This window comes from Salvia splendens, chromosome 1, assembly GCF_004379255.2.
Source record: "Salvia splendens isolate huo1 chromosome 1, SspV2, whole genome shotgun sequence".
NCBI lineage: Eukaryota > Viridiplantae > Streptophyta > Magnoliopsida > Lamiales > Lamiaceae > Salvia > Salvia splendens.
In genome coordinates, this window is record NC_056032.1 from 31938503 (window position 1) to 31953138 (window position 14636).

General features: G+C 36.7%; 2 protein-coding genes across 2 annotated transcripts; both read right to left on the bottom strand.

Moving 5' to 3' along the window:
• Positions 1 to 296: 296 nt before the first annotated feature.
• On the bottom strand, positions 297 to 1467 carry LOC121804292 (zinc finger protein 10-like). Its single transcript, XM_042203794.1, has one exon. It carries the CDS (start codon positions 1289 to 1291, stop codon positions 491 to 493), a length of 801 nt encoding a protein of 266 aa, XP_042059728.1. The 5' UTR covers positions 1292 to 1467; the 3' UTR covers positions 297 to 490.
• Positions 1468 to 7763: 6296 nt separating this feature from the next.
• LOC121772138 lies at positions 7764 to 9890 on the bottom strand. The gene has a single exon (XM_042169164.1). The coding sequence runs from the start codon at positions 9888 to 9890 to the stop codon at positions 7995 to 7997; it is 1896 nt and encodes a 631-aa protein (XP_042025098.1). The 3' UTR covers positions 7764 to 7994.
• Positions 9891 to 14636: the final 4746 nt, after the last annotated feature.

Here is a 14636-nt window from a genome sequence, read left to right on the forward strand (position 1 = left end):
ATTTGTACTATAAGAAAAATCACTCTATTTAAATTACTACTATCTCACATGTAGCCAAAGTTAATCGAGAGTAGTTTTTCAATCTACTCACATGTACCATCGACATACAATAGAATTGTGTTCGTTTCAAAACAATTTTCATACCACAAATTACATTTTGACAAAGTTACTATATTAGACAAAAGGCATGAACACAAGACTAAACCGCATACCTTGTCAAGGAATCAATGATCAAGACATCCCATCTTCAATTTCCACCAAGACAAGAGAAGAGAGAGAGAAACTCTATACATATATGTAAGTAGTTCCGAATATGGATTAGTAATTGATTCACTTGTACAAACTTCATTTAATCCAAGCAAGAAAAATCATAGTAATCTTCAAGAAATCGAAGATGGCCTTGGCATCTAAACCAAATATAACGAAGAACAAACACATACAAACTAATCAAGCAAAGTAATTCAATTTCCTTTCCTCTCCATATATGGTTTCACTTCACCTTTGGAGCATCCCCAAGCCTGAGCTCGAGATCTAGTTCATCACCACCACCAGCCGAGCATAGCTTCATCACCTCGGGTTGAGGAATACATCTCTCAACCACACTCAACAAACCCAAGGGTTTCTCTTCGATCCTCCTCCTTTTACAACTAGCCACTTCCTCGTCGTTCGTCTCCCTCCTGCGACCTCCCAAATTCAAACTCATCCACAAATCCTCAGTCACACAATCCTCCCGCTCAGCCCTCGAGTCTGGATCAGCAGCTGCCGGTTTTTTCTCGCTATTCCTGACCGAATCCACTCGTTTCTCAGAGAGAAAACTCGACCACGAGGGAGGCTTATCGCCCTTTTCGCCCTTGTCAACGTTGGAAGAGAGGAAACGAAGGTTTAGTGTGTTTTTCTCCTCAGTAGGAGGAGAAAAAACCCTAATCACATGTGGAATTGGGGAAACGAAGGGTACAGAATCAGGAAACTGATTAGGGTTAGGGTTAGGGTTATTGAACAAGAAGGTGCATATCTGAGAAGGGTTTTGAGGTAAAATATCAGGTGCGGTAGGGCTTGGAGATTGTTTCAATCTTGCCCTATCTCTCCTGTGGACGTTCATGTGGCCCCCAAGAGCTTGAGCTGATCTAAAATCTCTTCTGCAGAAGCTGCAAGAGTAAGATCTAGGCGGCCAAACGCAGCCTCCAAGGGCCCCGGCCGCGTCTTCTGCAAAGGCCTGCTCCTCCCAGGAGTCGCCGTAGGCTGCTAGTTCGGGTTTCGTTTTAGCCCACATCCAATATCTTGCCTCCTCCATTGTTGAGAGGTCAAGAAAAACCTAATTTCTAGGTGAAGGGGGGGAATGATGGGAGGTGTTTATTGGAATTTAATGAGGAGAAAATTAAGTTCTAAGCATAGGAATGTATGATAAATTGAGATGGAGTAATTAGCTGAAAATGAGCAGATTTTGGTTTTGTCTAAGAGAATGGAAGGTAGCAGTACTCACCTCCAATTTTGGCTTTTTTCATGCAACCTATATTTAAAATAAAAATTGGTTTCAACAGACAGTCACTGTGGATACGTACACAAATAATATTCATTTTGCTTTTCTTGGATGGGTATATTACAAGGACAATTTAAATATTCATTGTTGTGGTCCAGGAAGGAGTCTTTGTGTGAAAAATATTTCAAACAAACTTAGATATGATGATGTATTAACTGGAATTTAATTAGACTGTTGTTTATTTATTTTAATAAAAAGATTTTAGTAAACAACGTTATTGATTTATATTCATTCGTTTTCACTTTAATTTGGTTGTGTGATTAGGAACTTATGTGTCAATCAACACAAACTCTAACTTGTGGTGCGCGTTCTTGTTATGACTTAATTCGTTTATTAGTGGAGGAGTATTATTTAATGGCTAGCATAGTGAATATGTATATGTATTGCTATTTGTAATGGTTAAATTTCAATGAAACTGAAAATTTTCCAGTCTGTTTGATATGGATGATGACTGAATCCAGCACGTGCCAATGAAATCCTACTGGACTGCACATGCTACAACAAAGCAGTCAGTTCAGAATTTTGTAAGACATGCACTTCCCCTTCCGTGTACCAAGATTTAATACGTTGTTTTAATGATAAAGAACAATTCTTATAAAATTAATACCATTAGGGGCTATTCGGTTTGTAAGACTATGTATTGTGTTTGACTAATGAGATTGATGGATAATCATGTGATAATTAGTCATAGTCAATCCCTTCAATTAAAATAATATCGCAAACTCAATCCTAGACTATGTCTGATAGTACAAATCTCCCCAATTCTACAACATAAATTGCAACGATTCAGATTTTTATTTTTTTAAAACAAAGTTAAGTTACCTCCAAAAAATACAATGTATTGGTAAGAAATGGACTACTAGATTTAATCTAATTGAAATGGATCACTCACCCTTTATTAATGTTTGAGATATGCATTAGCATTAGATATAGTGTTTATTGGAGATATATTAACATAAGAATAAAAACAAGAATAAATATGAATATTGTAAAGATAAGGATAGAAGACATGGTGTCTTTATATATTTCTTCAATGGGGAATTCATTAACTCCTCATGAACCAAAGCACTTGCCCTTATACTCCCAAACAAAACAGCTTAGCCGAAAAGAAAAAACTACATCCTGCTCGAAATGACCTGTGCCATGCTACTCTACTAAAAAACTTCTCAACGTTTTTGGCCCGAAGCCGTCGCTAACGCAGCATGCCTTATAAACCGAAAATCTACCAAAATTTTAAACATGAAAATCCCTCTTCAAATCTAATCACAGTACATGACTATCCCACCAACCCCATCTCTTCAACCCCAAATCTTTCGATGCTATGTTTTTGTCCACATACCTAACCACGAAAAATGAAATTCAACCTATTTCTATGGAATGGAGGGAATAGATAATTTCAGGATCATTCTAATATAGGGTGTTTGACCAATATCAATACTTATCGTTGACGATCAACACCAGAAGCTAAAAATGAAACTCATAAATTATCAAGGTCGATAATTATCAGGAGATTGATTCAGTCCATTTTCTTCTTTTCTTGAAAGCTCTCATTTCATTTCAGTTAGCTAGCTTGAAATGAGTTTATAAATGAACTTTTGAATGTCACAATCAATTATAATTTCTATTATCTACTTAACCACATGTAACATACAACTCAACATTCAAATTTCAAGAGTATTTTAGAAATACAAATGAAATTTGGGATGCGAACTAATATTTTAACAAAGAACGTAACGTTAAAAATGAAGTACACTTAATTAGGTAGATGATTAAGCAAAATAATTCAATCTATATTTTCGGTAAGATGGTTTTAAAGAAATAAATACTAATAAATATCTAAGACATGCATCATGATAACAATGTATAGAAAACAAATTATTATTTACTTATTATATAATGTGTGTGAGAGAATGAGAGAGATACAAAACAATAGATCAATTAATTACAATATACTAAATGATATTGTAGTGATACAAAACAATTTCTTTTTATTCTATTCCTATATTTCATTTATAGTTACAGGGATGCACTTAAAAAATATCAGGTTTTAAGTTCACAATTTCCCACCAATATAGGCCATTCGATTTCAGTTACGGACGCACATGATTGTGCCACGTCACCTGCTTGGAATTTGATGTAATATTCATATTTGCATGCACGAAGGGTAAGTTTGTAATATACATATTCATCAGTTATTCTAAATCCCTAAACTGCCGTCATTTATGTGGGAGAAATGGGAAGTTACAATATTTACTTTATTTACGGTTGAATTAATAATTCTTCTCCAAGATTTCATCTTTTCCACAATTGAAGAATATTTATACAAACTGTATGGTCGAATACAATCTCTACACTGCCGAAATCTACATTCACCAAAGAATGGCATCAATGGAATTAGACAATTAATGCGAAGGTCAGTTTTTTATTTTGGTTGATTCACGTTCAGTTAGTGTTCTAATTCGCTCTTCATTTTTTTTACTGCTGTGATTGAGTTTAAATTCCAGTTTTTTGTGTTTGTTCATTTGATTCTATTGATTGAATATAAATTCAAGAAGAATGCGTTTATAAACACACATTTCAGAAAATCACAATCTAGTAGAATGCAATATATACGAATTTCGATGCAATATTTGGTAGATATTATGCTTTTGATATCATGTTGTTTAGATGTACTGTGATTTATGTTTCTGTTTCAGTGCGGTGTGTACCTGAGTGTCCGGATGAGTTAAAGCCCGTTTGAAGAACAATGTTGTTTTGTTATATTTAACTTGCATACGCTGGTTTAATTATGCATTTTCGAACACAATTGTATGGTACCAATGACTCTTAGCAGTTTTTACAGTGCAATTCTCTTTGAATTGGGATTAGTGGAAGTTTTAATCTCAGCATGAAATAATCATATTCCTCACAGGCAATATATACATTACTGTCAATACAAAGTTGCATTAATATCATTACAAAGTTGCATTAAGACAGTTAAAGAAATAAAAAAAATTTGACAACATAACACCTACATAGAATAATAGCATCCTAAACATATATGATTTGCTGCATAAAATAGACAAATAACTGCATCACCATTTAAAGACATTTGCATTGATGTCAAAAAATGCATTACTATCCATGCAAAGTTGCATTAATGTCATTACAAAATTGATTGCATTAAGACAATTAAAGAAATTTAAAAAATCGACAACATAACACCTATCCAGAATAATTGCATCCTAAACATATATGATTTGGCTGCATAAAATGGATAAATAGTTGCATCACCATTAACAGACATTCGCGTTGCTGACAAAAAAATGATTCACAATTCAACTACAATAGGGCATCTCCAAGTCAAAAAAAAGATCAAACATCTCATTCTCGACATCAGTGTCTAGAAGTTGAGCTTTATCTTTGCCAATACGAGCAGCAATTTCATCGGCAAACGGGTGACCCTCAAGCCAATTCTTTCGTCTGATTGGCACAGAACCTTTTGGAAATCCAAGCGTCACATGGACGTCTTCCACATCAATATGTAGTGGCTGGTTTCCAGCAAGCTTGATGTTGCTCGACGCGATATGCAGATTTGATACAAATCCAGTGTGCTAGGTTGCCCGGTAGGTCGATTAATGAGAAATGGAGCAGTGGTCTGAATCCCATCTCCCGGACTACATTCCTCGGTGTTGAATTAAGCCTAGCAATCAAACGACTAAAATATTCATGAGAACTCCTGAAATAAAGTGATTTATTCCCTTCTCGATATGCTGAACTTGTTCAGCGTCTCGATCAGTTGCCTCATCAGTTGCATTCTTTCCTCTCCTTCGCTTGTTAACTGTTGGGAAAAAAACTGGAATTACAAGAGATAAACAATATCGGGCGTAATACAACCCAAGAAGGAAGAACAAAAAAACTGAAAATTACAATGAAATCGAAACTGTAAACTGGAAATAAAACTTAGCTGAGTCGAGGAGGCCTCTTTCCGCAAGACGAGATACGCCCCGGTAGTGCTCTCGGTTTGGCGTGTCGTCCCCAAAGATAAAACGGCTACGTCTCTGGTGAAGCAGCACCGCAATCAACAGAGCTCCGGCGAACTGGAAGAGGATAGGGCAGAGCTTCGGGAAGAAAGACAATGCAGAAAGAGTATGATGCTTGTGAGCAATTGTTCTGTTATACTAATGCAAGGAATGACTAGCCTATTTATAGGCTTGGTCCACTGCGGGGGTCAACTCAGCCTTGATGGCTGTCATCATGGCTCATTATGGCGGGGCAGTAACCGCCGTCCGTTACGAGTTTGAAAGTTGGAGTGGTCGACGTTGAATCTAGACGCTGTACATGCCCTAGTTCAACCGTCACATGTGGACTTCGTGAATTGACTTGATCAAGCCATCGCTCAAGGCGCAACATGCCGAGTTGATCAGGCTGCTGATCAAGGCGCAGCATGTCGAGTTGATCAGGCTGCTGCCCAAAACTGAGGTGGTCCAAAACATTAAGTCTGGATCCAGGGACAAGCCCAAGAACCAAGCCCAAAGACCAATTGCCAAGATCCAAGACCAAGCCCAAAGACCACCCAAAGACCAATTGCCAAGACCAAGACCAAGACCAAGGGCACGGCTCGGCGCGCGTGTGCGCGCGTGTGGGCTCTTTCACCCATCTTAGTCCACGATAATTACTAAGTGTAATTAGTCACTTAATAAATACACATTTAAAGATGTGTCTCATCTCCTATGTGGGATAATTAACACTAGTTAATTACTCCCTACACTTTCAACTCATAGCTTTATCAAAAGCTACAATGTGACCAACTTTAATCAACTATTTCTCACTCACCGGGAATCGGATTTGAGAAAGTTAATATACTACGGTCATCTACGCGGAACGTAGATCGACGCTATATCATTTAATTCTCCAAAACTAAATGTCTCATCACATTTATTATTGGTCAAACTTCATTGACCGGACATCTTAAAATCAAGATTCCAACATTAACTAACTGTGTAAAAAAACTCGAGTCAGCCCAGGACGTAAGCAATATTTTGAAATAAGCAAAGTATCTCAAACAGTTAAGCAATATTTCAAATAGCTTAAGCAACACTTCCACTAGCCAAATTAAACATATTTAAGCACAAAGTAAGCAACCTTTTGTACACAAAAAGCAATATTTCAAATAGCTCAATCAAAACTTTCCAATATACACAAAATATCGAAGCAATATTAAGAAGATTCTCGACTAGTTTAAGCAAAATACACTACGAAGTAAGCAATATATTGTACAAGGAAAACTTGTCGTATGAAATTTAAGTGAGCAACATTTTGTACAAAAAAGGCAACATTTCGAATAACAAAATCAAAACTCTTCAATTTACAAAATATCAAACAAAAAAACACATTTAACATGAAATTAAGCAGATTTCGAAATAGAATAAGCACAATACCCAGCAAATTAAGCAATGTACAGAATAAGCAATAAACATTTTGTCGTAGCCAAAATAAGCATAGTTTAGCAGATTTTTGTAAGCAAACTTTTGTACAACTTAAGCAACAGTTCCAATAGATTATGCAAAACTTTTCAACAAACAAATATCACCCAACAATAAGCACATTTAACAAGAAATTAAGCAAATAAAAATATAAAATTAAGACACAAGTCGATAACAATAAGCAAAAGGGATACATCGTCAAGCATAAACAACACACAAAATTGAAATAACCAAGCAAAAAACCAGGAAATTACCAACTCGCAAAGATTCTTCAATGCCAGTTGGCTCTGTGGTGTTCAAAATTTCTCGTTGTTTAGCCATTTATCTAATTTGTGGTCAGTTGATGCAAGCGCAGAAATTTCTCATCGTTCATGCTCTGTTTGAAAAAACTGGACTCTACTGTCGTCGGGACTGTGGTCAGCGACGGAGGTTCTTCGACGCTAGGCTTTTTATTTGAGAATGCATTTTAGGAGGTTTTGTGAAGTGGACGGGGCGGAATTGAGAAGTTGAAAGAATTGGAAAGAGAGTGGAAAGGTTTGAAATGGGTTGAATGAGCAGACGAATCGTGTAATTGATTGACCCTGAAATCTCGCGCCTCTAATTCGGATAGTGGGTTAAATACACAAACTGACTAATTTACCCTTAAATGCAACTAAAATACTAAAAAATGCAATCTCAGTTGATGAAATCATAACCCGACATCTGTATATCTAACGGTCTAAATAAGTAGGATGTTATCATAGATAAGTCTATAGGGAGTGTATGATACGACCCTACGTCGTATCCCGTTCTCCGGCGTCCTAGCGAAGGATCGGCGGTAGCAAAGAACCGGCTGTGCGCGGGAATTCCTCTCCGTCGGGCAGCGCGAGATCTTAGTAAAAGAGAATTTCTCAACACGTTATTGGACCAACAATGATTTTATTGATTTACTGAATGAATGCAAATAATAACCATTTATCCCTATTTATAATACTCAAATACTATACCCTAACTTATTGACCAAGATAACAAATATATGGAAGGATTTGGTGAATCAAAAGATATAATAAGATATAGGATCGTATCAACTCCCCCACGGTTAAAATCCACCTTGTCCTCAAGGTGGAAACCACGAAGCAACGAAGAGAGTTGAAAGCCGACTTTGGCGAGACATCTCCTCCTGGATCAAACACACACCGAACAACTAAACGTCTCACTTCATCTCCTCCATCATTAAACAACAAAGGACACCCAATGTGGGCGGCAAAATTCCATCCCAAAACGAAAAGCTTGTCCATGCTTCCAAGAGTGCTCAAACATGACGTGTCATTGCGCCTTTTTTCTCCACCGCTGAAACCTTCATTCACATATCTGTTTAAAAAATCGGTCTTCATATTGATGAGCTCAAGCTTAGGTGCCACGTAGCCATAAAACTCAATTGGACCAAGCTCTGGTAATCCAAGTTCCCTCCTCCTAGCATTGTAAGCCATATTTAAGAAGTCAATATTGCTTACACCTGGAATTTCAACTGATGATTGAAAGCTCATAAATAATCCAACAGTAGCTCTTTCCTCAGATTCCATCTCACGCAGATCAAACCCTTTGTACATTACACTTCCTCCTGTAACCTCATAATCTGGATGACCAGCAAGGGCCTTTGCAAATGTACTTTTCCCTGAGTCGTTCTTCCCCATCACAGCATGAACCTCTCCATGGCGGACGGTAAGATTAACCTCTTTGAGGATAGGCTGCTTGGACTCGGCGATGACAACAGAGAGGTCTTTGGCTTGAAGCAATAGGTCAGTGGTCGAGGATGAAGGGGCCTCGATGGCGACGGAAGCTGATGGCTGCTTGCCGCGATCCCCGTCGCCCTTGACCGTGTATCTGGCCCCTGAAGATGCACCAGGTTGGGTTGCCTGTTGTGGCCCATGAATTGAAGAATCGTCGCCAAACCCTAATCGCGGTATTGACGCTACCGCCGGCGCCGGTGGTTGTGCGATGGCCGCACGCCGTTCCGACACGTCGATCCTCCGCGGCGGGTCCGAATAGCGATCGTCCTCATGTCTGCCCCTTGCCGTCTCCCACGTTGGCGCCAGTCTCCCGGTATGGTCGTCGACCCTTTGCGGCGGGTTGTCCCATGCTGTCGGGCGTCTCCCCCGAACTCCCTCGCCGCCGGATCCGTAACGATCCCACCACAACGCCTCAGAACTTAGCGGCTGATGCGTAGCCCTAGACGACCGCCCGTTGAACCCTAACAGGGGCTGTGAAGCCACAGTAGTTGCTGTCGACAACAGCGGACTTTGTCTTCCTGAATCGCCTCGCCCCCAAGGGCTGTCCCATGTCGTCGAGTGTCTTCCCCCGTGATCCTCGTTGAAGGGGTGTTGCCTTGGTGTCTCTCGATAGGCAGGTGGGTCCCAACAGGTACGAGTCCATGGTGGGTCCCAGCAAGACCCCGGACGGCCCCTGCCTCCGCGGCTTCCCCGCCCTGCCTGTTGGCTGTCCCGAAATCCCCCACTAGGGTTTCGAAAATTATTTCCCCTGTCACCATAACGTGTACGTCTAAAACCCTTATCCCCCCAATCATCTCCATCCTCGAAAACCGACGGCGGTTCTGCATCGCGAGAGATTACCGGTTCCAGAGATTGGAAGCGGCGATCTGTGTCGGCCCTCCACACCTCAAACTTGTCGAGGCGATCCAATAAACGATCCAACTTACCACTCACCGAGTCATCAAGATGTAACTCCTCCGGTTGACGAACTTCGAACTCCCCATCTTCCAACTGTGATTGATGCGAGTTCCCAAAATTGCGACGATCAACAGGCTGTTGACGGCGCGATGCACCATTCGGGAACGAATCTGGGCGTGAAGAACCCCCGACCGCCTTTCCGTTGTTGTTAAATCGTTTCATGAGCACACAGGATGAAAGCACCAATTGATACGACCCTACGTCGTATCCCGTTCTCCGGCGTCCTAGCGAAGGATCGGCGGTAGCAAAGAACCGGCTGTGCGCGGGAATTCCTCTCCGTCGGGCAGCGCGAGATCTTAGTAAAAGAGAATTTCTCAACACGTTATTGGACCAACAATGATTTTATTGATTTACTGAATGAATGCAAATAATAACCATTTATCCCTATTTATAATACTCAAATACTATACCCTAACTTATTGACCAAGATAACAAATATATGGAAGGATTTGGTGAATCAAAAGATATAATAAGATATAGGATCGTATCAGTGTAGTGCTCCTCTATAGTTACAAGCATATAAATTGTAATTTTATTCCTTTTGAATTCTTTGTTGCATTCATTACATTTTTATCTTTATACACTATTTCAATTTCGTTCTTTTCTATCATATCAAGAATAAATTGAGAGCACAAAGCATTTGAGTTTCTAGAATGTTTCGTTAAAATTACTACTTACAATAATAAATTGAAGCAGAACTATAGTTGGGGAAGGTGTATTCTCAAAGAATTTGAGAATATCTTGCCGGTTCACCACACCAAGTTTTTGAAGCATAGTATAATTCAGTATGAAGAACAATCAATTTAATTATTAAAATTCTTCAGTCCATAAAACAAACACACTCAAATCATGGCCGAATCAATTATATACAAAGAAATTGAAGCCAGCAAGCGCACTAAAGAGTCGTAAACAATAAAATTAGAGAATGTAGACGTTTGAGTGTCGCTAAATGTTGTTGTTTACCACTACACCAACTGAAATATACAACTCTATGTGTAGTTATCTTCACAATAGATGGGATTTTGTTTATTTACTATATTTTGTCTTTCAGTTTACCAATATTTTTATGCGTATTTGACATAATTGAGTATCACGACGCAAAAATAGAGAGGTAATTAGTTGTGTTAGAAAATTTTAAAAAATAACAATAATTTAAGACGCAAAAGAAAGTGTTCCTAAATTAAAGATAAATTAACTTAAGCTTTTGTTATTTTAGGACGCTTCTATTTACGTTCTTCAATTTAGTTGGAACACTAACAATACAGACAATTTTTAAAGCGTTGGTGACGTATTTAATAACACAAATTAGCGTCCTTATTTGCATTAAAAATGTCTGAACAAAATGTTAAAATATATAGCATTGGGATGTATTTAAATAACTCAACTAATGCTAAAGAAAACAGTGAATATTGGACATAGTTAATTTATTTTAAATGGAACGAATTGAAATAACTATAACTAATTACAACATGAGCAACTTGAACATTTAAATCTGTTGTTTTTAAAACTTTGTATATGTCTCTTTAGGTTTATTAGTGTGGTATATATTAGAATTTGGATGAGGTTAGGTTATTTGGATGGACTTTTCATTGAATGAATTAACCCATGGGCTTTATACATAAAACTTCACTGCTCTATACATAGTACATACAAAACCCATATATCTTTGAAGAAATCTCCACTATACTGTAATAACATTTAAAAATCTCCATTCTATATATAATTAAATTCATATACATACACAATTCACGATTAACTATTATATTTGGATCACACACATTGTGTGTGTGTGTGTGTGAAGTAGCGGTCAATATTAATCGTAAATTAAACGCAAATCCAAGAGATAAGACGCAACCGAGAGGCTCATCTATCTTCACGAACAAAGCCACATACAATGGTGAATTTGTCGTAAAATATATTATTATACGTATTAAATTGTCATTATTAAGACATTCTACTTAATACGCGTGTCTTCATACTCAACTTGCGAAATTTAAAACTAACATGGACCCAACTCAAATTTTGGATTTCTTGATTTCTCGAGCAAGTTGAGACAACTTAATGTGAAATGAAGACTAAAATATGCATATCATGAAAAGATAGTACAAAGAAAAACAATAAACATATGTAACTAGATAAATCAAATTAGTGAAAATCTTAGCGTGGGGTAGTCACGAAGGATATAATTTCGTGTGAAGTGACACCGGTCGATTTCGATGCTTTATTTTGGAGTAAGACTTAATTTCTTCTTCTTCTTCTTTGCTTATTTATTTTATTTTATAAGTAAGGGAAGGAGATTGTGTAGGTACTAGTATATGTTTAGATCTCTAAATTTCAAGTTGTATTTAGAAAGTAAATTCCGGAACTCTATAGCCTAGAAACATCTTAATTTTTCACTAATATCCGTTCGCCATTAAATTTTCTATTTTTCCCTCTTTCCCGGCCTGTTAATAAATATCTCATTTCATATTTACTATATTTAGTAAGTGAACTCTACATTCCACTTACTCACTATACTCACATTTTATTATAAAACGTTAATATATAAAAATAAGACTCGTATTCCACCAACTTTTTCTACCACTTTCTTTCACTAAGTCAAACAATTTTTTAAAACCCGAGCCGGTCAAAAATACACATTTATTCATGGACAGAGGAGTATACCCAAACATGAGCATAGAGTTATGGTCTCATTTGCAGCCCTTAAATCATAAAAGTCTACATTAAATCCATCAATTTATTGATATAAAATTTTTAGTGTAGGGTATATGAATCATATGGATGGTAGAAATGCCATTCTTCAAATTGAATTCATTAATTTTTTACAACGAACTCATAGACCATAGTATTTCGCAACAAATACCAACACTTATACATTAATTAAGATGTAGACATGATCCAACAGATTAGGTGAATTTGGGCCATCTGTACATATGGATGGAATATATAATCTGTAGTTGTACATTTTTAAAAAACAATAGAATGACTGTGTAGACCACCTTTTAATTGATTGATACGACTTTAATATATATTCCCCACTGACCATCGTCATCATCGGTTCGAACATGTGTCGGTAAATAGTCAGCAAAGAATAATCTTGTTATATTATATATTTTTATTAATTAAGGATGATGACAACAATTTTAGGTGGTCTGGATCGCTTATCATCGATTCCACGGCCCAATAAAAATTTCATATTTTTCTCCCTAATCATTTTCACTATAATTGTGTTGATATCTAAGCCCGGTCAATTTAAATTGGGTCATACAAGTTACAAAATATTTAATTTTGAGAAATTAATATTTTCTCTTCTCATTAATTATGAAATATTTGTTTTTTGATATATAATTTTATTTGGTTTTGTTTTATGAGTTAATGAATATAGAACAAAGTAAGAGAAAGAGAGAAAAAAAAGTAGAGATGATGTTAATTCTATTTTAGGAAAAGTTTCGTTTTTAAAGTGATAACCCAAAAAGGAAAATATTTTATTTTTAATGGGACAGATGGAATATATAATCAATCTTCATTCCAAGTAGATGATCTTGATATTTTTTTTAAAACCGATTCTTGGACCTTGGTGAGTGACCAATAATTAATTAATCTCATATTGGACATGTAGACCAAATGAACGTGGCAAATGAGCATATGTGGCTTGACCTGTACATGTCCATATGTGCACATTGATTGAGTCGTCAAGATACGTCTCTATAATGAACAACTACATTAGAAATGTCTACATACATCCATCCAAGTTCATTTATCATGATAGATGTTTGTAACGTCTATAATGGCCAACCGTTATAGTTCAACATTAATGCAGAGTTGACTCTGCATTGTTTTTATAGCTTCCACATTAGCCTAAAAATAGAGAGGTATACTCATGCATTCTCTACACACTAGGACATACTTGAAATCTCTACACTTATAGCATAAGCTCTCTCTCTGGTTCTTCTATCGAAACTTTGCCCTCGCCACGATCCAGTTCATTGGAGCTTGTTTCATCTGCGGTGCTGCAACTTTTGGGAACGACACGCCAAATTAGAGAGCGCTATCAGGGAGCATCTCATCCAACAAAAAGATGACTCCTTAACTCAGCTTGATTATTTAAGGTTTGAAGTTTATTTTTGTAATTTCAATTAGTTTTAGTTTTATTTGCATGTAATCTTCTTCCTCGATTATTTTCCATTTCATTTGATTTGTATTACTTCTACAAATTCTTTATCTTTGCATCCAGTTTTCAAAATAAACTAATTGAATTTTAAAAACAGAAAAAGTTATAGAGCTTACTAATGTGCCTATAAATCAACCCACTATCCAAACTTTAGTCCACCCCCATTTGTGCCTTCATTTGACATTTCATTGAGGCATTAAAAGAGGAATGCTAATATATTTGAATCTTGAGTAAGAAGTCTCTCAACTTGCCATTGATTCATCAGCTACTTTAACTCCGAAGTTGGAATGCTAATATATCAAATAGTGAATTACAAAACTAGTACCCAGAAAATAGAGTTTGCCTGAGGCCAAAGGTCTCAGGTTAGAGTCCTTCGTGGCGCGACCTTTAAATTCAAAGTTATTTAACCATCCAAAAAAAATAGAGTTTTGCACATTTTTAGTAGCAACATTTATAAAATCACATTTTCAGTCAAAAAGTTACATAAATCCCAAATTCAGACCCAATTTTTACAATTCTACCCTTTAGACCTTGAGGGGTATATTTGTCCATTTAGTTTTATTCGAGGATCAAACTTGTGATTTTTGAATGTTTATGTACTTCTTTTGTTATTTTTAAGGATAAAAAATCTTTGTGTAATTATTAAATCTTTGTATTGTTATCTAAAAATGAATTATTTAAATATTTAGAGTATTATTTAAATTATTGCATAACAATCGGGAAATTAATACGCATTT